The 27,049-nt window shown below is 51.8% G+C and overlaps 1 protein-coding gene across 1 annotated transcript in view; it reads left to right on the plus strand.

Annotated features, from left to right (window-relative positions):
* The window catches only part of CCDC149 (coiled-coil domain containing 149), an 89,861-nt gene that overhangs the window by 30,460 nt on the left and 32,352 nt on the right, over nt 1-27,049 (plus strand). Inside the window, exons 3-4 of the mRNA XM_062212945.1 lie at nt 816-854; nt 15,994-16,101. Coding sequence (XP_062068929.1) covers nt 816-854; nt 15,994-16,101 — 147 coding nt within the window. The remainder of the gene's footprint in view (nt 1-815; nt 855-15,993; nt 16,102-27,049) is intronic.

Raw genomic sequence — 27,049 nt, forward strand, 5'->3', positions numbered from 1 at the left:
TTCACAACAGGGAGAGGAAGTGAATCCTGTTAAGGCAAAAAGTCTAATAGGAGTAGAAGTTCTCAGTTAATTTCATGTTGAGCAAATACTATCCCTGCTTCCCCCACCCCACTGTATGTGTGTGTGTGTGTGTGTGTATGACAGCTCCTTTGAGTCTAATTAACAGAGGAACATTATTTCAGTTTAGGATCTGATCATATGTAATTTCCATAAATCCAGCAGTTTTTATGTTCTTCACAGTTTTAGAAAAACATATAGGTTTGGTCCCACTTGGACTGGGAACTGGTTTCCTAAGGGTATTCCCAAAATAACTCAGGTTGAGTTTAAAGAATTTTTAAGTGTATTTGAGCTTAGCCCAGCATATTATTCCTTGCCTGGTGGTAGGGATGGAGACGGTCTGATTTTAGGTTATAGTTTTATCCAACTCCTTAATCTAAGTACATCTTTTTTTGAAAAAGTAAAATATGAACAGGCATTCGGTATAGCAGTTAAGACAGTGCTTGGGACACCTGTGGCTCATGTTGGAGTGTCTTAATTCAAGTCCAAGTTGCACATCCATTCCCAGTTTCCTGCAAGTGCACACCCTGGAAGGCAGCAGCTGATGCCTCAAGTTCTTGGGTCTCTACCACCTGTGTTGGAGACCTGGATCAAGCTCCTGGCTCCTGGCTTTGGCTTGGCCCAACCTTGGCTATTGCAGGTGTTTGGGGAGTGAACCAGTAGATGGAATATTTCTTGGTCCCTGTCTCTCTGCCTTTCAAATAAAATTAGTGAATTAAAATTTTAAAAAGTAAAACGTGAAATGTGTTTTTTTGCAGGATGGAGATCCATCACTACCCCCTGAGAAGAGAAAGCAGGTGAGACTTGTTCCTGACCACGCATAACTCTTGGGTTGTTGTTATTGGTGCTTTGCAACAAGTAGGGCATCAGGGAGTCCCCAAAAGCATAGTTGGTTTTCCCAAGTCCTTCGTATTGCCAGGAGGAGTGGGTGGTAGGGATTCTGACTGTGAGGGTGTGAAGTGACGCCTTCAGGGCTCGGGGTGGAGGCAGGTGCACCAGTTGACTGTCCCCTGTTCCTGTTGGGAAACCAAGAGCTCATGGCTATTGGCTCACCAATGATTCCATTTTCTCATTACAGATTTTAGATACCCACCTCTAACTGAAGAAAGCCTTCTAAATGTGTGAATCTATGTCTGGACTGCCTGTTCTGTTCCGTTGAACTTCCTGTGTGTCCTGTGTTTATACTGCAATTAATCTAGTTTTTTTTTTCTGTTTTATTCTTTTAGTATCTGCTTGGGCTGGTCTCCTTCCTCTTCTCTTTTTCAGAGGTTTCTGTTTGTTACACTTTCCAAGTAAAACTTAGAAGCATTTTATCCAGTGTTACTCTGATCTTACACACACACACACACACACACACAAGTCCTGTATTCTGATTAGAGTTTTGTTCAATTTATAGTTTAATTTGACCCCTCACACTCTTTTTATTCCCCAAAGATATCTTTGTTAGGATTTTCCTTAACTTCACAGTTTTTCTACACAAAGGTTTTTTTCTAGAGGTTCTGATGGGCCCCGGGGCTGCTCTGAATGCTGTTGGTTCCCAAGTGATGGGGAGGTGCCTGCCCCTGAGCAGGGCTTCAGAACTGTGGGTGCAGACAAGGACATGGGACTTGTCACATCTCTCTGTTGTGGTAGTGGCTGATCCAGTGAGACTCAAGCTGTCCTGTTCTGGGGATGCCACTCATGCAGCCACGTGTAAAATCCTTGGGTCCATTACCTCGAGCCTTTTGGTGCTGGCAAATGACCTGCCTGCCCCTGCCCCCAAGGCCTTCAATCCTTGAGTAACAACTCAGGGCTGTCTGGGCTCCGGGGGTCACTCAGTGTGGCTCCCTCCCACACTCCCTTCTTGTTGGAGTGATTATTGGATAATGTTCCAGATCTGATCTCAAGTCAGGTTTTTCTGTGGAGCTAATGAATGTTTTTTGCTAAACAAAATTACATAGAAATTCCTCATTACTGTGTCAACATGGGAATCTGTAATCTGACTTGCTAGGTGTTTTTCATGGTTGTAAGTAGCCGTCTGTGCTGTGATTTTTGAGTGTGTTAGTATTCATGAAGGAGTTTTATAGTTTTAAGTGAATTCCCGTTCTGTGACTTTATAACAAAAATTTACATTGACTGAGGAGAATCTGATGAATTCCAGAACAGTCTGTCAAGCTGCTGTCTTATAGTTCTAAAAATACAAGCTCAATGTCCCCAACACTGGCACAGTAGCTCTTAATACAGCGTTCAGTTTCTGTCCCTTTAGGATTTAGTATGGTGGTGGGAATGCAGGCTCTGCAGCCCTCCTGCCTGGGTTGGAACCACTGATTTGCTGCATGAGATAGGATATTTTGGGATGGAAGTGACAGGACAGCTGAAACACTAAAGGAATAGGTCACCTTCTAGAACCAAGGGGTCAGAGGCAGTGCAGGCTTCAGGGGCTGTGTCCTCAGTGGCTTCAGCAAGTTGTCACGGACTTGTTCTTTCCACTGTGCCACATTTAGCGAGGAAACCACAGGGCCACCCAAGTTAGCTTGAATTTCAGATAGATAATGAAGATGTTTTTATATATAAGCGTCTCCTGCATGGTACTGAAATATTAATTGTTGATCCGGTTAACAAGTAACTGGGCATCCTGTATTTTATCTGACATCTCTGTTGTTGTGTCAGCTTTTTTTTTTTTTTTTTTTTTTTGACAGGCAGTTAGACAGTGAGAGAGAGACAGAGAGAAAGGTCTTCCTTTTTCCGTTGGTTCACCCCTCAAATGGCCACTATGGCCGATGCGCTGTGCCGATCTGAAGCCAGGAGCCATGTGCTTCCTCCTGGTCTCCTATGCGGGTGCAGGGCCCAAACACTTGGGCCATCCTCCACTGCCTTCCCGGGCCACAGCAGAGAGCTGGACTGGAAGAGGAGCAACTGGGACAGAACTGGCACCCCAACCGGGACTAGAACCCGGTGTGCCGGCACCGCAGGCGGAGGATTAGTCTAGTGAGCCGCGGCGCCAGCCTGTTGTGTCAGCTTTAACATCAGCTTCCTTTGATGGCTGGCTCCCCTCCGCAAGAGAGGCAGGAAACTCAGTCCTGCGCTAACATCCTTCGCTCAGTGTGCATATGCCCCGTTTGCTGGTCGGATGCCCTTTGCCAGAGGAGTGCTTAGGTTCATCAGCTGGGGTGGGAGGGGCAGGTTGGTAATGACACCTGACAAACAGAGCGGGTGGCCCTACCAAGGCTTCCTGGGTGTCTCCGCTTTCCTGTCTATAAAATGGGAACAAACGTGGTGCCCACCATGCAGCAAGGCTGTCAGGAGCCAAGAGACGACGCCAGTGGAGCTCTCAGCAACAGTGCCAGTGCAGGCTGGGCATCCGTGCTCCTTTGTCAGCCTTGCCCCATCGCAGCCCTGTTTTAAGCAACTGTGTTTGGACATGTTGATTCTTTCCAGCGCCATCTCTGGGCTCGCTATGAGACACACTGCCTATTTGAGACCCTTTACTGACAGTCAGCAAGTCCTAGCAGCTTGGGCCAAAGAGGAGGCTCCTGGCTCGTGGATCCTCGAGAGACTTGCTTGGGTAGCCCCCGTGGGAGGCAGAACTGTGGCTGGTGGGGGAGCAGTGACAGCCAGGACTCAGGTGCCGCCGTGGTGCCCGTATCTGCTGTGATCTGTGTGTGTGTGTGCCTTCTTCCTCGTCTCGGTGTGAAATCCAGCTCAGACCACACTGGGGGCTGAACACACTGCAGGTGCCCCGTGCTGAGTTCAACAGGGGTGAGAAGGTCCTGCCCAGGTCTCTGGGGGTGTGGAACTTGCGTGTGGTTGGGGCAGCTACCCCTTCGGTGAGTGGGACTGTCACCCTTTATACCACTTACCCCACATCAATCCTGTTCCCTCCTCTAGGCCCCCAGGTGTCTTCCTTCAGAACATCAATAAGGTGGCCACCTTAACTCCAGTATGGATGCCATAAACAGACAATACATAAAACAGATTGTTGCGTGGTGATCAGTGCTAAGAAGATATAAATAGAGCCCAAAGTGTTGGGGAGGGAATTCTGGCTTAGTGATGAGGGAAAATATAAGGATAAGTAGTGGAAGAAAAGACCTTACTCCTTGAAAACATATCCACATTTTATTTGCAGTTGGTTGGTTTGTTTGAGCATGTGATTGGCTATTGGCTAAGTGGTATGAAGATGTACTCCGTGTAGGGAAGCAAATGTGGCATTAAGTGTTCTGGTGTTAGTGACAACAGACCCTTCCATTTAGCCCGAAGCAGACAGCTTTGGCACATGTGTGCCGGAGTGGGGGTGGGGAGACAGTTATTTTCTGGACTGTTCCATCAGTGGGAAGTGGGTGGAAGTGCACACCCTGACCTGGTGTCTCCTCTATTACATGTCATATTTATCCCAGAGGCGAAACAGCAGGTGCCGTATTTACCTCTGTGCCTGGTGCAAGGGAAAGACACTGGACGAGAAGCAGCTGCCACGTTAACAGATGCGACCCGGAGGTCACAAGGTGTGCAGACTGCGGGAGGAGAAGCTGCCCATGGAGCACGGTGTTGCCTGGTGGCCTTGAAACAGTGGTTTCCCTCCTTGGCTAGGAAGAAGGAGTTCCTGTGCTCTCTGCTCACCGGTCTCTCCCCCTGTGTTTCCTGACTTGGAGAGAGTGCTAACTAGGATCGCTCCTTGTGTCAGTTCTGTTTCTCTGGAACCGCGGTCCTTAAACTCTTGTGCATCAGGGAAACCTTGGACGCTTTGCTCAAAGCCATGAGAAAGCCCCCCCACCCCCAGCCGCATCCCACTCCGCGGGGTCACAGAGCCCCTGCAGCCTCGGTGTGCAGCTTGGTCTTCCCTGGGCTGCAGCTGAGAGCGGCTGCCTGAATGTTTTGAAGGTTTTCTTCACACGTAGATAGAAAGCAATGCCATAGCCTTAGCCTTTGTAGTGCATGTACTTTTCAGGGGCCTCACACATACAAGGGTACTTCCAATAGCTGGCAGGACATTGAAATTAAAAGATAAGTTCATTGTGATGCCAAAAAGAGTTTTTTCATAATACACAGTTCCATGAAATTTTTGAGTCTTTTGTACCAAAATAAACATCCTTTAATTCCATTTTCCATGAACTTTTAAAAAACTATACTTGTTTTGTGTGTGTGTGTGAGAGAGAGAGGGAGAAAATGCAGTCCCATCTACTAGTTCTTTCCACAAGTGCCTTCAGTGGCTAGGGCTGGGCCAGGCCAAAGCTGGGAGTTGGGCAGGTTTACCATATAGGTGGCAGGAACCCAATTGCTTGGGCCATTACCACTTCTTCCCTCCAGGGCAGGCCTTAGCGGGAAGTTGGTATCAGCAGCTGAGCCAGGACGTGAATGCAGGCACTGTGGTCTGAGACGCAGGGCTCTTAACCACGAGGTCAAATGCCTGTCCCTTCCATGAACTTTCCAAAGTCCCCCCATTTGTGGGGGCGTACATTTACGTCATCTCCCGTGTGTCTTGGGAGACAACACTGGCAGGTAGCTCTTTCAGGAAGTTGCATGGCAGTGTCATGGGCAGCAGTCAGCAATAAGGGCTTGGGGCTGGCGCTATGGCGTAGCGGGTAAAGCCACCGCCTGCAGTGTTGGCATCCCATATGGGAGTCCCAGCTGCTCCACCCCCGATCCAGCTCTCTGCTATGGCCTGGGAAAGCAGTAGAAGATGGCCCAAGTCCTTGGGCCCCTGCACCCGTGTGGGAGACCCAGAAGAAGCTCCTGGCTCCTGGCTCCTGGCTTTGGGTCGGCGCAGCTCCCACCGTTGCGGCCATCTGGGGAGTGAACCAGCAGGTGGAAGATGTTTCTCTGTCTCTCTCTGCTTCTGCATAACTCTCCCTTTCAAACAAATAAATAAATCTTTTATAAAAAAGGAATAAGGGCTTGGGTTCCGATATCCAATTGCATGAATTCAAATTTAACTCTCCCACTTGCTGATCTGGGGCAAGCTGTGTCCTTTCGAGTCTCAACTTCTTCCTTTCCAAAATGGATGTGATATCCTTATCACATTCTTTTCATCACGTTCTTTTGAACTTAGGGTTGTGCATGTCATGCTCATGGGCTGGTAATTGGTGTGTCTGGTGAATGCTGACTATTTAAAAATTTACCTAGGTTTTATCCAAGGTTACACACAAGCTAATAGGGCAGAATTCAGTTCCACTATCTTTTATTTTGATGTTCTAGTTCAGGTTACGTTTCTCAAATTTTTAAAAAAAGAGGTATTTATTCATTTGAAAGGCAGAGTTCCAGAGAGAGGGGGAAGAGACACAGGGAGCCACAGAAAGATCTTCTATCTGCATTTCACCCCACGATGACCCCATGGATGGGCAGGCTGAAGATGGGCACCAGGGACTCCATCCAGGTCTCCCACTTGTGCGGCAGGGGTCCAAACTATTGAGCCATCATCTGCAGCTTTCCCAGGTGTATTAGCAGGGAGCTGGATCAGAAGTGGTGCAGCTGGGACTGAAACCAGTACTCATATGGGATGCCGGTTCTGCAGCTTAACCCACTGTGCCACAGTGCCAGCCGGCTGCTCCACAATTTTTTTAAGTTAATTTTCATGTATTTTGAGCGGCAGAGGGTGGAGAGAGAGAGCAAAAGAGAAAACACTCCCATCGACTGGTTCACTCCTTAAATGGCCACAATAGTAGGAGCTGGGCTGAGGTTGAAGCTCGGAGCCAGGAACTCAATCCAGGTCTCCCACATGGGTGGTGAGGGCCCAAGTGCTTGAACCATCGTCTGCTGCCTCCAGGGTGTGCATTAGCAGGAAACTGGACTTAGATGTGGGAGCCGGACATTCAGATGCGTGACACAGGCCTCTTTACGGCTGGGCTAAATGCCCGCTCTCTCTCCCAGTGCAGGTGTGTGTCCTGTATTATTCTTCAACTTTGGGGAAAAAAACCCCTAGTCAACAGTGCAGTCCATCCTAGAAGTGCAAAGATGAAGGGCCTTGTTCAAAGTCCTCGGCTTGGCGGGGGTGAGCTCCCAGACACTGAGCCAGCAATTCTTCCCTTCGAAGCCGCCCGCTTTGCTGTGCAACCCCTATCTGGCCATCGCTGTTTGTGCTTTTTCTGTCTCCTCCTCAGCGAGCAGGCTGGGACTTTGACATTTTGTAGCCGCGGAGATACAGTTGTCGAGGCTTTGTTTTGGAACCGGGAATCCTTTTTCAAACAACTCAATTTCCAATGGCAAATCATCCGTTAAAGAAGCCAGGAAGGAATCCTGACAACAGTGATTGCGCTAATAGCTTCTCCTGGGATATTGAAATGGAAGTCGCTCCTCCTGGCTCCAGGCGCAAGTGTACATACAGAGCGCCCCTTCACCCTGCCTGATTCAGAGCACCCTAAGATCTCCAACGACCCTTTCAATATTTTTCTTTTGCTAAACAAGCACTTCGTGCAAAGGAGACAAAGGGGAATTTAAATGATCTTGGGTTAATCTTCTAAGGTGGAATTCTTTTAGGTCGCAGCAGCAGGACCCCCCCCCCCCCATGCAAACTCCTCGGTGAATCAACAGAGCGCCTTTTAGATCTTTTTGTCTTTCCGGCTTTTGATTTCCAGCACGGGGACCAGGGATGGCACCTCTCCTCACCCAGGAGGGAGGCATTGCTTTCTTGCCTCTAAAAAGTGATGGCTGCTTTAGATGGCGACGTGCGCAAGCCGACAGCCCTGGAGAAAACAGCGCGCAGCCAGTGGCCCTGTGTGGGTGGCAGGGAGCCTTTTATTCCGGTAGAAAAGTCTTCTTGGTCAAGCTTATTTTAGTCCCCGCGGGGACGGCGAATCAGAGCGGCTTTGTATGTGCATCCTGGTTTGATGCAGGAAACCTCAAACTTCCTTCAAAGATCTCAAGTGCTTTGAGATGTCTCTTTTCCTAACGCTTTGAACGGTTGTGATTTTACTGCTACACTGGGGAAACCAGGAAGGAAATCCAAGGTCCAGTGGCTCAGAGCCCGCCCACATCATAACAGCGACTTCATTGTGAGCACTCCGGCATCTTCTACAAACCCTTTGAATCCTGCAACAATTTGGGGGAGGAAGGAAAGGGGAACCCCTCCATTTATAGATGAGCAAATTTAGGCTCCGTGCATCTTAAGAATCTGAGAGTTATTAAGGGAGCTGGTGAGTGGCAGAAGCAGTCAGAATGGCCAAGATTAAGGAAACATTTATTTAAATAGCAGAATCCCCAAGCTATTCAGGAGCCTTTGCCCGTGGGCCTGGGAATGCATTCATCAGCAAGTGTGTGTTCTGAGATTAAGGTGTGTGTGTTGGGGGGTGGGGAGTAGGCTGCAGATAGCTTCTTGCACAGCCAAAAAAATATGTATGGAATAAGCTCTCGGGTGGTGGTTTTTTTGTAAATAAGAAAGCTGTCACTGCAGCCGAGGTCATCACTTCGGCAGTTGCTCTGCACGGGGGGCCCTTGCTAAGCAAAGCAAGTTTCACTCTATTACTGTTAACCCAGGAGTCCTCATCAGTCCAAAGCAGCGGAGTAGAAATTGCAATTAAATTTGCTATCAATCACTCCTCTCAAGCACATTTGATGTTTCATCAGACTTTTTTTTTTTTAACGTAGACTTGCTTAATCTAGTACTTTCCTTGATTGAAGGTGTGGATTTTAGGAGCCCACGGGATCAACATTTTTTGATTCCATGCAGTGGTCTCTGTCTCTTCCTCCTCTCACTGTTTTCCCCTTTCTCTTGAGGAAGCGCCTGGGTCCAGGGTTGGCTTGTATGTCTGTCTCTATTATTTTCTTTTCTCTCCTCCTTGAGCTCTAGTTCTGCTGTAGATGCCTGCAGATTGAGAGGTGTGTGACGGAGCTTCCTGCTCGCCATCATTATTACGTTATGCCGTAGAGTACTTTTCCATGGCTAGGTTCAAAGGATATGTATCTAATAAATTCCAAAGATTTGAGACGACTTGAAGGCTTGTTTCCTGGGATGCTGGCCTTTTTCTTTCTGGTCGCTGGTCTGAAACAGTGAAGGGCTCAGGTGCAAACAGGTGGCGGCCCCTTCTCAGTATCTGGAAGAGTGCGAGGTTGCGAGGTTTACCTGAAACTTCCCCTCACTCTCTTTCTGCTTTGTTTTTATCTGACGTGGAGGTAAAGCTTTTTCTCTACCCTTTTAGATTCAGCGGCTGTGGCCTGCAAATTTAAATGACAAAGGACAGATTAAGAGCAGAAGAAAGCCTAAGATTGTATTGATTTTCATGAGCAATGGGAATTTGCAGATAAGTGAAACTCAACAAGGAGGTTACACTTGGGGGCTCAGAGACTATTTTAAAAATAGAAAGGGGGTTTAGGCTTTGGGGGCTGATTGCAGAATACTAGCTGGGTAATGCAGAGGGGCAAATGAGACCATGGGTGGGTTAGTTTAGTAAGGTTTGCTAGGAAAGTGCATCTTAGGGCAGTCTCTTGTCATAACAGTCTTTCTCCTCTTCCTGGGAATAGCTTCACAAAGGGAAGTGCATGTATGCCCTGCGTTTAGGGAAACAGAAAGAAAGAAAAAGGCATGCAGAGAACTCTTCCTGTATCTGCTGATTCTCAGTTGCCTTCAGCTCAAAGTACTCATTGTGCCAATATGGCGGAAGGCGGGACGGGGTACCCTCATCACGTGCTCTGTTCATTTGGAAATGGGAGCTAGCGTCTCCTTTTCTCCTGCTGCTGAAAGATGGGGGTTGTTTATTAGCAACACCCTCCTGAAAACCCTTCTCATCATTGCAGATGGGAGGCCTTCACCGTGATGGCCATGGCCAAACAGGACCCCTGACTGTATCGAAAGATATTCTGTCAGTGCATCTCTGCTTTGTTTTTTAAATGTTGCATCCATAGTGTAAACTGTTGGGACACATTTTGTGGCATTTATAGGGAAGTGAGAGGTAGAAACCAGGGCTGGAGTTGAGTCTGAGTAGGAAGAGGGGGAGGGGGAGGGGAGAGGGAGGGGGAGGGGAAGAGGGATTCCTGGGATCCTGTTCCCACTCCAGGAACTGGCTTTGGGGCCTGGGGATTGGGGGGGGGGGGGGGGGCCCTGCACCCTTCCCGCCCCCTGGCTCCGGGCTTTGTTGCCATCCAATCTCTCTGCCTTCCCTTCCCCATCCCAGTTTTCATAGACAAACCTGGGGCTTGAGGAAGTGACTTAGATATGTGGATCGCACGGTGGATCCCACTGTTAACAGGAGGGAAATGTCCACCCTGCACGTCAGCCTGGCTACACCCAAGTATTTCGAAACAAGCTCCTTTGCACAGCTTTTTCTGTTTTGCTGTGTATGCTGCCTCCTGCCCCTGAGATTTCGAGGAAAATCATCTCTGGGTTTTGTTTTCCTTTCCCAGTCTTGGCGGCCTGTCTTCCTTTACAGAGTACTGCTATTCTAAACTGAGGGCCCAGAGTCCTTCTCCATCAGATTCGGAGCGCTCTGCATAGCTGTGAGCATGATGGATTGTGAGAGCGAGTGTGTGTGAGTCACGAGCGTTATTTTTGGTCCAAAGACCTGTGTGAACTTTCCTCCTCTATTGAAATCCTTTGAAATATGCTACTTTTTGTTGTTATTGTTCTTTAAGATGCATGTCAACGAATAAGGCACCATATCACAACAGTCATTCTCTAGTTTTCAAAGTTATTGTTTCGGAGTTGAAGAGGTGGCAGAGTTGACTAGAGAAGACGGGTGTGTTGACAAAGAGTCCAGCCTGTTCACTGTAAATGAAAATTATAGTCATCTACCCAAGGGGTGAAGTTGACGCTGGGTAGATTTACAGGGAAGCGGCTTGGGGGCATGGCGACTTTAATTGACCATTGTTTGGAGCTAATGGAGATTTTGCTGCAGTGGGACCACAGAGTACCTGGTGTGTGGTGATCACATTTCCAGTCCCTACGTCCCTCTTTCTTACTGCAGCCCAGCCCTCCGCCTGGTAGCCCTGGAACCACTGACTAATGATTTTCCCAGGATCCTCACAAAGCTCATGGAAGTTGTGTGTGCTGCATGAATTTCAAAGTGTTTTTTTTTTTTTTTGCACCAAAATAAGCTTATTGTTTGATTCCATTTTTTTTTTTTTAAATTTTTGACAGGCAGAGTGGACAGTGAGAGAGAGACAGAGAGAAAGGTCTTCCTTTTGCTGTTGGCTCACCCTCCAATGGCAGCCGTGGTAGGCGCGCTGCGGCCAGCGCACCGCGCTGATCCGATGGCAGGAGCCAGGTGCTTCTCCTGGTCTCCCATGGGGTGCAGGACCCAAGCACTTGGGCCATCCTCCACTGCACTCCCTGGCCACAGCAGAGAGCTGGCCTGGAAGAGGGGCAACCGGGACAGGATCGGTGCCCCGACCGGGACTAGAACCCGGTGTGCCAGCGCCGCAAGGCGGAGGATTAGCCTAGTGAGCCGCGGCGCCGGCTTGATTCCTTTTTTTTTTTTTTTTTTTTTGTGACCTTTCTGAAGTCCACACCTATGAAGGCACGTGGGAGCATTGCTGAGATCAGGGGTTCTCAGAGCAAGACCCAAGCATCAGGGCCAGGCCGCAACCTCATTGTTTCTGGTCTGAGACATGACAAGTACAGAAATCGAGGGCAAGTGTTCGGCAATGTGTAGCACGCTTTAACGGCACGATTTCATGTCTGTTGAATCTAACAATAAGCACTTGGGTTTCATCTCGATGTCTTTTAAAGTCCATTTCCTGAGTCGTTCATTTTTATTGTATTTTGCAAAAGTATCGATCTGGACTGGAGTGGAGAGGAGACCTGGTCCTTCTCTACTGAGGGACTGAGCTGTGCAGGGTTAGAGCACGTTTGGTCACCATGCACACCAGGGTCTTCCCGGCCCTTTGATGGGCTCAAGCTGCTGTGGATTCACAAAGTTAGGGAAGTTGCAGATTTTTTTGTTGTTTGTTCGCAGTTTTTTTTTTTTTTTTTTTTTCTCAGTGTTCATTGTTGCTGTGGGAAACATTTCTTTCCGACCTTCTCTGACCATTGTGGAGCAGGGTCCTAGAAAGGTGAGCTTTGCCCGTTCTCCCCCAGATGGGGATGCTACCTTTTGCCCGGATGGATGCAAGAGCCAGTGCTGGGTGAGGCACCTGCTGCCACTCCCCTGGGGCAGTCGCTCCACCTGCTGGGAGGGATTGTTTGCAGCCCAGAACAGGGTCAGTGAGCTAAGGTCTGGAGAATGTTCTGGAGGTCCCAGGAGGAGAGGCAGAGGCTGCCTACTTGTGAAACCCTGTGCTCACGAATGACAGCTGCGGGACAGGGTGCAGGCACCAGGAGAAGAAAGCCAAGGGCTGAGTCATCCCTGACCTCACTGCGGTCTGGTCACTTTTGTCAGCCTGCCCTGTGGCCGCGAACTGCTCTCCAAGTGGAAATGCTGAGATGGGGCTGGGAAGAGCAAGGGAGGGAGGCTGGTTTGCCTCTCCTACTTGGACTTATCCCCCAGGATACCCATTGAGGTGCCCGCTGTCTCCTTTTCCACATCTTGCTTAAATGTGGCCTCAGGGAGCCCTATTTTTTTTTTAAGGAAATCAATTTTTTAAAAAAGATTTATTTATTGGGGTTGGCACTGTGGCATAGCAGTAAAGCTGCTGCCTGCAATGCCGGCATCCCATATGGGCACCGGTTCCTGTCCTGGCTGCTCCACTTCCCATCCAGCTCTCTGCTATGGCCTGGGAAAGCAGTGGAAGATGGCCCAAGTCCTTGGGCCCCTGCACCCACATGGGAGACCCGGAAGAAGCTCCTGGCTCCTGGCTTTGGATCAGTGCAACTCCGGCTGCTGTGGCCATTTGGAGAGTGAACCACCAGATAGAAGACCTCTCTCTCAATCTCTCTCTCTCTCTTTCTCTCTCTCTCTCTCTCTGCCTCTGCCTTTGCCTCTCTGTAACTCTGCCTTGCACATAAAATAAGTCTTAAAAAATTTATTTATTTGAAAGGCAGAGTTAGAGAGAGAGAGAGAGAGAGAGAGAGAGAGAGAGAGAGAGAGAGAGAAACCATCCATCTAATGGTTCACTCTCCAAAAAGCAACAATGGTCAGGCCTGGGCTAGGCTGAACCCCAGGAGCCAGGAACTCCATCCCCCACTTGGGTGGCAGAAGCCCAAGGACTAGGGTCATCTTCTGCTGCTTTTCCAGGCACATCAGCAGGGAGCTGGATCAGCAGTGGAGTGGCTGGGACTCAACCCAGTGCTCACAAGGGATGCTGGCATTGCCGGAAGAGGCTTAACCCGCTATGCCACCACGGGGGCCCCTACAGCGAGGTCTTCTGTGGACCCTTCCTCAGCATATTCTATTCCTTTGCCTGCTCTGTTTGTCTCTGTAGCCCTTCATACCCAACACACCAAGTCTTTATTTAGTCTATTGTCGTATCATGTAATTCATGTCATCCATTAACTGTAGGTTTGCAGGCACAAAAGGTTTTGTCTGTCATGGTCTCTGCTGTATCTGTAGACCTGAAACGGCGCCCAACAGGGGGCACCCAGTGTTTGTTGTTTTGGGGAATGAGTGAATGAATGACTAATAAGCAGTGAAGCAGCAGGTGCACGGGAGGCACCTGCTGCATCCACACAGCTCTGTCCGCAGAGTGATGAGTTGGAGCCACTGGAAGGGCACAGTCAGGGGATGAATCAGCGTTTAATGGGCACCTGCTATATGCCAAGTACTAGGCTGGGCATTCTGTGTGTATTATTTAAAAGTATCATCTCACTTTATGAAATGTGTATTGTTAGCTCCATTTTACAGATGGGGAAAGTCGAGAGGTTAAACTTATGCGGACTCACCCATCCCAGTTAGGGGCTTGTACAAGTTACATCCATTTAGGGGATGCAACTTAGCCTGCCTGATTCCATCCCAGAGAAATTTCCAGACACAGTCAGTTGGCCACAGTGCTCCTTTGCTTTCCTACCTACAGAATGGGAATTAATTTCCCTCATCCATCACCACAATTTTATCTGATGAGAACAGACAACTAGGAAAATTGGAACCCAGATATTACAAGGTGGGAGTTTTGCAAATATGGACCTGAGAAATTAGATTGAGTTATTGAGTAATATCCACAAATGAATGAGTGGCTGGAGAGGGGGGCTTGATTAATCCCAGCCAATAGGCGCCAGGGCTTTCATTTCTCGAAGGACTCGGACGCGGCGTGGGGCTGCGACCGGAACCTCCAGCCTCAGCCAGCTGCCCCATTTTCACAATACGATGGGGCAGCTGCTCCTAGGTGCTCAGGAGAGAGGTCAGCCGCAAGAGCAGCCTTCCTTGCCCTTCATGGAACTTACGCTTTAGGAAGGAGAGGGAGACAGGAAATAAACAGTAAGCGATAAACCATGAAGCAAATGATACGGTGTGTTAGAAGGCAGCCGGTGCTCTGGAAAACAGAGAGCGTGGCGGAGGGGAGGCTACAGGATTGCAGCGAGCATGGTAGGTTGGGAGGAGGGGGTGCTGTCCAGGTGGGCGATCGCAGAGCAAAGGCCCCAGGTGGCGAGGGGCTGGGGATGGAGGCTCCCAGGTGGGGAGGGTACCAGAGGAAGGGGGATGAGATGGGATCAGCCTGGTTGGCGGAGATCTGGGAGGAGGCGAGGGGTGAGGCACCTGCAAGGTGATGGCTACAGGATGTCCCTTCAGCAGGCCACGGGGGGGGGGGGGGTGAGGGTGGACCCCAGGTTGACATTCTCAGGTTGACATTCTCTCGCCTTTGTGTTCCCGTTAATGTCTAGTGCAAGTAGTATGCCCCGAGGTGTTCACACGGAAGGCCTTGGAGACTTAGCCACTGCAGGAGGTAGTCCCCCATCATCTTCTCCCAGTCTTCCTCTCCTAGCTGGCTCCTGCCTGCATTTATCCGTCCTGTGTCTTTCCAACACTTGCCCACATGCAGGTGTGCGGCCGCCAAGGAGGGAGCACACAGAAGGGCTCCCCTTGCTAAGGGGAGGCAGTTACCGCTGGCCAACTTCTCTGCAGAATAGGAAGCCACCGGGGCAAGGTGGGATGCTAAGTCGGAGGCAGGGGTGCATGGGAGCGTGGAGCCTGATGGCAGAGAGCCAGGAATCCCAGATCCGGGGGGGAAGGGGAGTGGCAGAAGGTGTCCCTGTGCCTGGGAAAATGCACCGTGATAACGCCTGCGAGGAAGCCACTGTGAAAGGGAGCTGGCTGACAGCCACCCAAAGGGCCCAAGGGGTCCCGTGGGGCCAAGACCAGTCTTAAGGAAGGCACGGGTTCAGGGAGGTGGGGCTGGACCCCCACAGCCTGGCTGTTTGGTGCTGCAGAGTAAGGCGGCAGGAGGTCCTCTACATGCTGGTTTCAGCGTTGCTCACCTCCTTTCCAGCTGCCTCCTGGAGTTGTGATTGACAGGCTGGCCATGGAGGTAGCACAGAAAAATTCGTTAACATGTATTTAGAAGTGGAGCCAGCACAGTGGTGTAGCGGGTAAAGCTGCAGCCTGCAGTGCCGGCATCCCATATTGGCGCCAGTTCCTGTCCTGGCTGCTCCATTTCCAATCCAGCTCTCTGCTGTGGCCTGGGAAAGCAGTAGAAGATGGCTCAGGTGCTTGGGCCCCTGCTACCCACGTGGGAGACCCGGATGAAGCTTCCTGGCTCCTGGCATTGACCTAGCACGACCCTTGCTGTTATGGCCATCTGGGGAGTGAACCAACAGATGGAAGATCTTGTCTGTCTCTGTCTCTCCCTCTCTCTGTGTAACTCTGCCTTTTGAATAAATCAATCTTTTAAAAAAAAATTGCTTAAGTCAAAGATAGCTGACTCCCCCACTGCTAGTCCAGGTCCTCTCTGCAATGAAACAAAGGACTTCCCTAAGCTGAGGTCATGGCCAGGCTCATTCTCACTCTTCCCCGACGCAACTGCACTGGTGTGCAATTGTTCACTTGCTCCATTAATGAGCTTCGCGAGCTTCAGGTTGCCTGGGACACCAGCATTCCCAAGCCCAAAGAAACCCCACAGGTCTGTACTCCTGTCTGATTGTATTTCCTAACGGATTGATATTTCCAGGCTAACCTGGCACAACTGTTGCGAGATTCGCAAGACCGAAATAAACACCTGGGAGAAGAGATTAAAGAACTTCAGCAAAGGCTCGGCGAAGTGCAAGGTGACAATAAGGTACCCGCACTATTTCCAGGAAGAACCTGTGCTGTGCAGTTGTGTGTTGGAGGTTTATGTACCACGTGTCTGGAAAACATAATACAGAATTTGTTAAAAAGAACATTTGCTATAGGTTTTTGCATTTGCAATGAAAATTCACCGCTTAGCATTTCTCATATTTATTACATTCCCTTTGTGTGTGTGTGTGTGTGTGTGTTTCTGGGTTTCTCTAAAACATTGTCACAGCCCGTTGTCAAAGTTTCATTACGTTCAGCCCGGTGGTGAATAGCACTGCAGTTGAGCGAAATAAAACCCAAATGCTACACTTTCCCCCTTCTATCCAAATAATGGATTTGTGGCTCAGATGATTTGGAATTATTCACATTCAGTTTTGAATTTTAAGTAGTCATCCCACTAATTATGTTCACATAACCAATTTATTTTATTGCTAAATTTGGCAATTTGTATGGAACATTGCTCAAAATCCACTGCTTGGTATTAATCAAACTCCCCTGTTGGCAACGTTAATTATAAAATATGAACTCATAAACTCCAAACCAAATGTATGCACACTCTCTCTCTCTCCCAGCTGAAGCTGTGCACAAAAGTACGATTGAGAAAGGGAAGAAAAACTACCGAAGTTTAATTCTGGCCCCCAGAACCATTTCCCGTTTTGCCAAGATAGAGTCATTTTCAACTCCTTGCCAGAGGCGGCTTTTGCCACAGAAATGGTGTTGGAGTTTGACTCAAGAAAGTAGTAGTAGTAGTAGTAGTAGTAGTGTGTGTGTGTGTGTGTGTGTGTCTCGAGGGGCGCCTTCTTGGGGATAGGTCTTCCAGAAATGCCCAAATTCCCTGAGAAATGCTGGTGATTTTCATTGCTGCTGGGATTGGCTGTTGGAAGGCGCCCTTTTGAATGATGCTCAGTGTCTGGAAAGGGGCCCGGAAGTGCATGGGAGAGAATTCTTCCCTAACGTGAAGGCAGAGGGGCCTGTGCACACCGCTGCAGGGCGAGCGGCCCCATCGTAGGGCACGTTCTTGAAATTCGTGAAATAGTGGTGGGAGAGAACGCCCAGGGAAGGGTCTAATTGACACTGGCTGAGCTGATTGCGCCTCTCGTGTGCATCAGTAAAAGGGTGTACACCCTGGAGCCTAGGTGTTTGGCCAATAATTAGAGTCTCTTCCTGCCGTGGGAACTCCAGGTGAGCGTTTGTAGGGAATGCAATGAAAGGGGTGCAGGAGTTGTCTCTGAGCCGTACAGATGCTATGGCCTTTGGAGCTGTCACAAGCCCACCAAATACTGACACGTTCTGATGATGTGCCTTTTGGGTTCCCGGTTCCTCTTGATCTTTTGTTTGCTTTTTTGGTCTGAGCTACCCTCTCTGCCCAGCTTTCCAAAGTACCCTTCTGCTTTATCTGTTGGTTACTTTGAATCCTTTGGTTTTGAAGCGTATGCAATTTCAGAAATTGATGTCAGCCGCTGATATTTCAAGGAAAGAAAGGGAGTGTGTGTGTGTGTTAATGTAGGAGTGTGTGTATGAGTGTACATGTATGTATGTGTGCACGTCTGTGATTGTCCGTGTATGTGCATGTCTGTGTGTGAGTGTGTGTATGAATGTGTGTACTTGTCTGTGTGGTTGTGTCTGTGCCTGTGTGTACATGTCTGTGTGGTTGTGTCTGTGCCTGTGTGTGCATGTCTGTGTTTGCACATCTGTGTGAGTGTGTGTGCATGTTAATGTATGAGTGTGTGTATGAATGTGTGTGTACTTGTCTGTGTGATTGTGTCTGTGCCTGTGTGTACATGTCTGTATGAGTACATGTCTGTGTGTGCATGTCTGTGTTTGCACATCTGTGTGAGTGTGTGTGCATGTTAATGTATGAGTGTGTGTATGAATGTGTGTGTACTTGTCTGTGTGATTGTGTGTCTGTGTGTGCCTGTGTATGTCTGTGTGAGTGTGTGTCTGTGTGTGCCTGTGCATGTCTGTGTGAGTGCGTGTCTGTGTGTGTCTGTGTGCATGTCTGTATGTGTGGGTGCGTGTCTGTTCCTGTCTGTGTGTGTATGTGTGTGTATGTGCATGTCTGCACGTGTGCATCTAGCACTAACCTCAGCCGGGGGGCTCCTGTCACGTCATCGCAGTGGGGACTTCCTGATTTGCTTGTGCTCTCGGTCTTTATCCCGGTAGCCCGCCACATTCATCAACTTTGTTTGCTCACGGAGGTTTGGAATTTGGTGACTTGTGTTCATGCCTGTGAAGTCATTTGCTTGCCAAAGGTGTGGGGGGGTGTGTGGGGGGGTAGGCATGGCCATGCTCAGCAGACCCCACCTCAGGAGCTCACACTCCCCCTCAGAAAGACTAACCTTGGCGAGTCGCTTCATTCTCTTTGCGTCTGGGGCTGCTTTGTTTCCCAGTCCCCGTGGGTCACAGCCACCCTCCCGTTCCCACCCCGGTCCTCACTGCTAAGGCCAGATGACTCATTCGATCCTGATGGCACCAGGCTTCTTGAGAAGTCGGAAGCCCCTGTTCAAAGCTGATTGTGACACCCGTGTGGTAGAGAGTAGATTAAGCCTGTGTGGTTTTACCCTTGGTTTTTTCGTTATTACTGTTTGTATCACTTGCTGCTGCAAGTCTTCTGTTGCCTTCCAGATCCAGTCCCACCGCCTTGCCTCGGTCTGTGAGGGCTGCACGTGCTGTCCCTGTTTGCCACTGGCCACCTCATACTCGGGCCCTGCGGTGCTCAATTCAGCCCCTTGCAGTGCTAAACTGCCTTGTACCCCAGGCCCTTTGCACCTGCAGTTTGCTTCCTGGGATTCTCTTCCCCTGCAGTCTCCCACTCATCTCTCAGGTCGTGGATCAAATGTCTCCTTCTCCAGCTCTTAGAGACTGTGTGTGCCCGTAGTACCCTTCTGTGTTGTTCTGCTGGCACTCGTGTGGCACTCCCAACCCCAAGGATCAGCTCCGGGGGAGGGGGAGCACATGCCCACCTTTACGCCCCTGTATGCCTAGGGATTGGCACTGTTAGTCCTGGTGCTGTGGCATTCTTTGATAAATCTTTATTGAAGGAGTGGATGGACTCCATGAATGAGTGAGTGGAATGAATGAATGAGTAAAGGGAATGAATGAAGAGCCACGGGACTGGAGAAAGCAGAAAAGAGAAGGCAGAGAGAACACAAGGCTTAAGTAAGCGATTGCCTGCTGGTGGGCTGGTGGCCATCAGCGGCTCACTGTGGAGTAAGGCGCTAGCAAGCAAATGAGCCCAGCAGGGGACGAACAGCCCAGGCGGGAGGCCCTGGGAAGGCCCCGCAGAGGGAACAGAGGCTGCGGAGGCTGAGCCATGGTGACCAGGACGATGCCGCCTCCTGGGCTGTCTCGAGCCGTTGGGTTCCAGAATACTCAGTGATGCTGTGACTGGACTCCCAGAGCCCGTGGCAGGCAGAAGGGCTGAGGGCGGCGCTGTGGGAGTGACTGTCCGAGCGGCAGATTCTTATCTCCACGCTGTGGTTGGAGCTGACGACCATCACCATCTCTATTCCGGGCGCCAGGTTCTAGGTGCTAAGTCCGTCAAAGAAACAAGGTGATAGGAAATGACTCGCCTTGGGTATTTTCGGGTAGACTAATTTCTCCATTTGTTCAGCTAGCACCTTGTAACCTGATGCGCCATAAAGCATCTCCAAAGAGCCTCTTGGAGGACTTGTTGCCCCTCCGGCTTATAAGCAGCTTAGCACCTGTGTGGCGTTGGGGGCGTGGCCATTGCCGTGCCAGGGTGGGCGTCCTGTGACGGGGTCCGTGGGACCCCTGTCATCTCTCTCTCCAGCACCCAGCCCTCTCTCGGCCTCCCACAGCCACACAAACGCCCAATCCAAACCCAACGATGGGCGTGAAAAGGAAACCTACCAGCCGCCCTCCCTGCCTTAAAAAATTCAAGCTTTTAAAAGGTTCCCTGGGGAAGAGGCGGCCTTTGGGGAGAGCCGGGCTCACAGCACCGCAGATCTTCCTGGGAAAAAGCTTTCTTGATGGCAGGTGGCGCTCAGCGCATCATGCGTGATTAAGGACCGGTTGTTGGCAGAGACTCATCCCGCGCTGGGGCCCCCTCTTCCTGCCCACGAGGGGCACTGCTCCCCCATGCCTGGCTGTCCCCTCTGAGCACTGGAGAGAGAGCGCATTCAGAGGATTATAACTGAGACCCCAAACCAGCAGAGGACACTTGCGTCACAAAATACCCCAAGGCGAGCAGCTGGACCAGCTGTTGGAAAGAGAAGGGCCGCCTTGTGTTCTGCAGTTTCCACGGTGTAAGCGCTGGGGCTGTGATGGGTGGCAGGCCCCCCGCGGGGAAGACCAAGCTGTGACTCGCCCCTGGGACAGGTGGAGTGGCAGTGCCGTCCAGGGCGTGCACCGGTGCTCTTGCTCTCCCGGTTCAGGTCTGTGTGGCCTGGGGGAAGTCAGTCCTCTCGCCAGGCCTCACTCTCCGCCTCTGTGAAATGGCAATAATAGTAACACCTCTTGTAGGACTGCCGCCAGGTTTCATCCTTTTGTTTGCCAGCCGGGACTCACTGTGTGCTGAATGACGTTCTGGTATCGAGGTCACATTGAGGCATCCAGGAGGCACAGTGCACACGCCATCCAGCTTGCATTCCTGCGGCAATGACAATGAGAACATACAAGACTAAGATCATCGGGTGGTGCTTAGCGCTGGGTGGGTGAGATGTAGGGAGCTGGGCGGTGCTTAGCGCTGGGTGGGTGAGATGTAGGGAGCTGGGCGGTGCTTAGCGCTGGGTGGGTGAGATGTAGGGAGCTGGGCGGTGCCTAGCGCTGGGTGGGTGAGATGCAGGGAGCCGGGCGGTACTTAGCGCTGGGTGGGTGAGATGCAGGGAGCCGGGCGGTGCTTAGCGCTGGGTGAGTGAGATGTAGGGAGCCGGGCGGTGCTTAGCGCTGGGTGGGTGAGATGCAGGGAGCTGGGCGGTGCTTAGCGCTGGGTGGGTGAGATGTAGGGAGCTGGGCGGTGCCTAGCGCTGGGTGGGTGAGATGCAGGGAGCCGGGCGGTGCTTAGCGCTGGGTGAGTGAGATGTAGGGAGCCGGGCGGTGCTTAGCGCTGGGTGGGTGAGATGCAGGGAGCCAGGCAGTGTGTGCCTTCCTAACTGCCTGCAGAGGGTGAGTGGTGCAGGAAGCATGCAGCAGAGGGTAGGTGCGGCTGTGACCTTCAACCTGACCTAGGCCTGCGTTGGCTTAGACTGCATCAGCAGTCCTAAGGAAGCCTTCCTGTTCTCCACTGTTTGCAGTGACCCAGGCGTGTGGTCCCCAGTAGAGAGACTAGCCCGGGTGAGGAGCCCGGCATCTGGCAGGTGGGTCCCCCAAAATGCAGCCCCCTGCCTGCCGCTCACCACCGCGGACTCCACCAGCTTCAGGTTATGGCTTTAGGGCAGGCTCCTCAAAACTGTGTTGCATAACGTGGGGCCCATGTATCCCAGGATACGCTGGAAGCAGCAACTCTCTTCCCCAAGGGGACAGGTGGCAGGCGGTGCTCTTGTCTGTTTGCTTTTGTTTGGTGCTTCGGTGCAGAAGACCAGTGACACCAGCAGGTTCAGGTACACGGCTGCCCAGGCAGTACAGAGCATGCTGAACTATCTCACAGTGCCTCTAAGACCCCCCCTCCCCCGCCTCAGGGCCTTTGCATCTCATCCCTTGTGTATCTGACTGCTTCCCACGAGGCCTCCTCCAGGTGTCTGGGCGCACCAGCAGACGTCCCCCCTCATTCAGGGCTTCCTAGCTGTGTGATCTTGGCCCAGGCAGTGGGGGCGGGTTCCGCCATGTGTCTTCAACCTGAGGTTTTGGCTTTGACCTGAGTGCAGGGAGAAGTCGCTGGAAGGTACCCCCTTGGGTGTGTAAGGGGAGCGGCGAGCACACTTCCGGGAACTGGTCACCTGGAAGCCGCGGGCGCTCGGCCCTGGAGCACAGCCACCATCTGCAGAGCCTTAGGGGAGAGTGCCCGAAGACAGCGCTTTCGTTTTGCTTGCGTTGACAAATGATCCTGTTTCAAGCCAGAACGGGAGCGTCATGTGAGCCTTGGCACGCGGACTCCCCTGCCTGCAGTGCAGCGGCCCACGGGGGCCTTTGCAATCCCTCTTGTCCCCCATTGTATCGGGGCATTTTCAAAAGGTTGGCACCAGCTGCAGAGGATGTAGGGAAAGCCAACCGGAGGAGTTAAGGCGGCTCGGGCGGGGCCCTGCCTGCTCATTTGCCCAGCCAGATGAGAGCTTAAATAAAAGCCTTTCGGGACTGACCTGGCCCCGGGTGTGCTGTGTGCAGCCAGCACAAGGACCGACGCCCAGGAGGGCTCCCATCCCCTCCCTGTCATCCATTCCATCCTGTGGCTCCTTCACCGTCCTGATAGGTGAGTGCCACTGTGTGGGAACTGTAACCATGGCAGTGTCCCTGGGGACTGCACTCTCAAGGCTCTGGGAACGGGGATCACTGCCTTCTGTCTACACGTTCTGGGAGTGGAAACCCTAGAACTGCAGTTGTGCAGTGCGCAGCCTGGGCAGCCATACATAGCTGTCCTGTCTACAAGACACCCTTTATCCCCATTTTAAAAATATTTATTTATTTATTTGAGAGGCAGAGTTACAAATAGAGGCAGAGAGAGAGAGAGAGAGAGGATCTTCCATCCGCTGGTTCACTCCCCAGATGGCCGCAACAGCTGGAGCTGGGCCAATCTGAAGCCAGTAGTCAGGAGCTTCTGCCATGTCTCCCACGCAGGTGCAGGGGCCCAAGGACTTAGGCCATATTCCACTGCTTTCCCAGGCCATTAGCAGGGAGCTGGATCAAAAGTGGAGGAGCCAGGACTTGAACCGGCACCCATATGGGATGCTGGCTCCACAGGCAGAGGTTTAGCCTGCTATGCCCCAGCGCTGGCCCCAGTCCCCATTTTTGAAGGATCTGACAAATCACATGTGCCCCAGCCAGGTGGGACAGCTTGCCCGGGGCTCACAGCTGGCATGAGCAGAAGCAGGGTCTGAACCCAGATAACAGCAGGAGGACGATGCTCCTGCACCAGCTGCCTCTCGCTGCTGCATAAAATGGATGCAGGTGATGAGAACCAGATGAGGTGGAGAAGTCAGAAGAGTGTGAGGAGCAATCGAGGAAGGAGCGAGTCCTTCTGATGGGGTCGGGGGGACCTCACGGAGGGCAGGTTGCTCAGGGCCTTGGTGGAGGGGGAGGGCGCCCCGCAGCCCTTCGACCACAGCGTTTTGCAGCCTTGCGCCTCCCCTGGTCGCATCCCAGCTGCAGCTGCAGTCCCTGCACTGGCGAGCGGCTCCCGTCGTAACTCACTGCTGGGCATTTACGTCTGTCTAAGGAACGCATGTCCTGGTGCGGGCGCGGGCGCTGCACAGGGCACTGGGCCACTCCGCGGCTTGGCACGGGGAGGCCGGCCCTGTTGGAGGGAATGCAGTGCCCTGAGCCGTTGCCCGCGGAGCCGGTTTCCAGGGTGAAATGGGCATCACCTGCCCACTGTCTGCGGGGGGCAGGGGGGCGCCTGGCTCCCTCTAGCTTAGAAGAAAGGCCTCTGTGTGGGGGGCACACCTAGGGGGGGAGGGGGTCGGGGAGGGGGAGGAGGGGCATGACAGTAACGGTGGGAGTGGCTGAGGCTTGTGTGCCCCGGGGCAGTGCCCAGGGTCTGACGTGCCACCTCCTCTTGCTTATGTTCAGTTCTGAGGTCAACACAAAAGGTCACAAACTTGAATCTCCCCCAGTTCCCCTTGCTGGCCCCGTCAGCTGGCCCCGAGGTGCAGGGCACGTGGCTGTGTGGCCACCGCAAGGGGGCACTGGGTGTTCACTGCCCTGCCGCCCTCTGGGGTGGAGGCCCGCCCCGCCCCAGGCTGGGAGGCTGGGGAGGGGGTGGTGGCCGCCCCAGTCCCTAATGTCACTTATCTCAGTCACCCTCACCTCCATCTGTGCCTCCCTCCCCTTTTCAGTCCCACGTGTATGGGACTGCTGCTAAGCCAAAGGCTCACTTGGCACCACTGTGCACTCTCTGGTGTCCCGCGTCCCGCTGGTGGCAGCCCTCTGGGGAGGCCTTGTGTGGTTACAGAAGGTCCCTGAGGTCTAAGAGAAGCTCAGAGCAGTCGCTGAGGCTGCGCAGCTTGGAGGTCTGAGGGGCCAGGACCCAGGCCCACTCCTGCTCCCGCGAACTGGCACCTGTGGGGGCCGGGGGACACTCCCTGGGTCTGCTGTGCCTTCTGTGGGACCTCCTTATGTCCCTCCTGCCGCCTCCTCTGGAGGTGCCCGGGTGTTCTAAGTTAACTGTTTTGGGGGCAGGCATTGTGACATAGTGGAGGGAGCCGCGTCTTGAGCTCCCACATCCCATATCGGAGTGTTGGTTCAAGTCCTGGCTTCTCTGTTTCTTATTCTTTTTTTAGAGAGAGATTTTATTTATGTATTTGAGAGGTAGAATTACAGAGAGGGGCAGAGACAGAGACAGAGAGAGAGAGAGAGAGAGAAAGAGAGAGAGCTTCCATCTGCTGGTTCACTCCCCAGATGACTACAGTGGCTGGAGCTGGGCCTATCTGAAGCCAGCAGCCAGGAGCTTATTCTGGGTCTCCCACGTGGGTACAGGGGCCCAAGGACTGGGGCCATCTTATTGTGCTTTCCCAGGCCATAGCAGAGAGCTGGATCGGAAGAGGAGCAGCCGGGACTAGAACCGGCACCCATATGGGATGCCAGCCCTGCAGGTGGAGGCATAGCCCACTATGCCACAGCACCAGCCTCTGCTCTGCTTCTGATCCAGCTTCCCGCTGCTGTTCCTGGGAGGCAGGAGTTGATAGCCCGAGTGCTTGGTTTCCCGCCACCCACACAGGAGACCCAGAAGGAGCTCGAGGCTCCTAGCGTCTGCCTGGCCTGGTCCCAGCTGTTGCATCCATTTGGTGAGTGAAGAACATATGGAAAAAATCTCTGTGTGTCTCTTCCTCTCTGTCACACTGCCTTTCAAATAGATAAATAAATCTTTAAATCAAAATGAGTGTTTCAACCAGGCCAGCCCTGATTCTTAACAGGCGATATTGTATGCCCATTAAACACCCGATGATTGCTAACTTATTTGTTGACGCTCAGCAGGCGCCGAGTATGTAAAAGATGGCGCTCATAAGGCTGTCAACAAACATGGTTAATAATTAATTGACATTAGGCCGACATAATTGTGTGATTCTAAATTAAGTGCTCAGCGAAGCATATTGTGAATGGAAAACCACCATGGCGTTTTATTACTTAAAGTTCAGGCTGTCGGTCGGACTTCTCACATTAGCAAGAAAGTCCCCAGCTTTCTGGGGCTTGGCTCGGAGCCTGCCCTGGGGCTCTGTCCCCACACGCTCGGAGCTGAGCCCTCTGCCCGCTTGGCTGGCTGTTTGTCTTCCTGTCTGTCCACTTTTGGGGTTCGGGTGTCCTGAGCCTAGGACTGTGGGGTGCCTGCCAGCACTGGGTTAGCCCACGCTGAGCCCTCTCCCAAGGGCACACAGGGGCAGGTTCCTGTGGGCCTCTGGGCACACCCTGTCTGGCGCCTGATTCATCACAGCCTTGCTTGGTGTGTGCTTCTGTTGGAAGTCGCCTTACTTAGCGGGAATGGGTACTAGGGCGCTCCGAGTTCAGCAGCAGGCGCTGTGACCCGTGCTTGTCTTAACGCCGGCCTGTCCACACCAGGCCTGGGGGCTCTTGTGAAAGTGGGAATGTGAATTAGCACAGCCATTAGGGAAAGCAGGTAGAGGCTCCCCAACACCAACCAACCCACCTAGAACTAGCATGTGCTACAGCGATCCCTCTGTCCTGGGTGCGTACCCAAGGAAGCGGAACCACTGTGTGGAAAAGGCGGCTGCTCGCCCGTGTGTATGGGGCACTGGTCACAGAGCCACGGTATGGCATCAGCTTGAGTGTCCGTTCATGGAGAATGAAGGAAGAGGGGTGGCTATCAGCCGTGGACCACTACCCAGCCATCACGAGGGTGAAACGCTGGTGTTTCTGGCAGCGTGATTAATCTGGGAGACGTTATATCTCGTGAAATAAAACCAGCCACAGACGGACGAAGCCTGCACGTTCTCATTTATACACGGAATCCTGAACACTGTTCTCATGGAGGTGGAGACGGCAGCCAAGGTTGCCAGGGACTGGTGAGCGGAGGCGGGAGACACTGGTGGACGGTGCAGGGTTACAATTAGGAGGAGTAGTCCCTGGTGTGCTGTTACACAATAGTGTGGCTATGGTTAGCAAAAGTGTCCCGTTTATTTCAAAATATCTCAAAGATGGGATTTTCAGTGTTCTCACCACAAAGCGGTGCTGAATGTTTGAGATAGGGATATGCTGGCTACCTGATGTAATCATTACGCAATTGTAATGTGCATGCTACCCATACTCAGGTGCAGCAATTATGTGTCAATGCAGGAAAAGTAGCAACATCACCCTCCCCCCCCAAAAAAGTGCAAAAATGCGAAAACCCCGGCCCTGAGTAGACCGAGCCAAGGACTGTTGTTTGCAGTCTAAGAGCGGAGGCCAGAAGGCAGGGGCGGCCTTGTTTGACCTCAGCTGGGCACGTGTGTGTCAGGCGCTCACAGCTCTTGTCACCCTGCACCTGTCCGACAGTGACCACAAATGCACCTGGAGTATTGATTTGGAGTTAAAAATTCTTTTTCCTGGGTAGGCACATTGGCTAGCACGGGACCTATGAATATGAGGGGTCACACGTAATCAGACTCCCTGAAGCACAGCTGTAGGGGACAGAGGTGCCACATGCCTTGTGCCAGGCCTCTGAGCTGTGGGTCCTGCCTCCATGAGACATGCTCCACCCCCTCGGTGGAACTGAGCCCTGTGTTGGCGATAAATATTAGTTGAATTTTATTGAGTAGTTTGCAAATAAAGACTCCAAGCAAATGTCACCAGCAAATGTTCTTTTCTTTAGTCATAATTTCTTCCCAAGTTCACTGCTGTTGTTT

This window comes from Lepus europaeus, chromosome 16 (genome assembly GCF_033115175.1).
Source record: "Lepus europaeus isolate LE1 chromosome 16, mLepTim1.pri, whole genome shotgun sequence".
NCBI classification, from domain to species: Eukaryota; Metazoa; Chordata; class Mammalia; order Lagomorpha; family Leporidae; genus Lepus; species Lepus europaeus.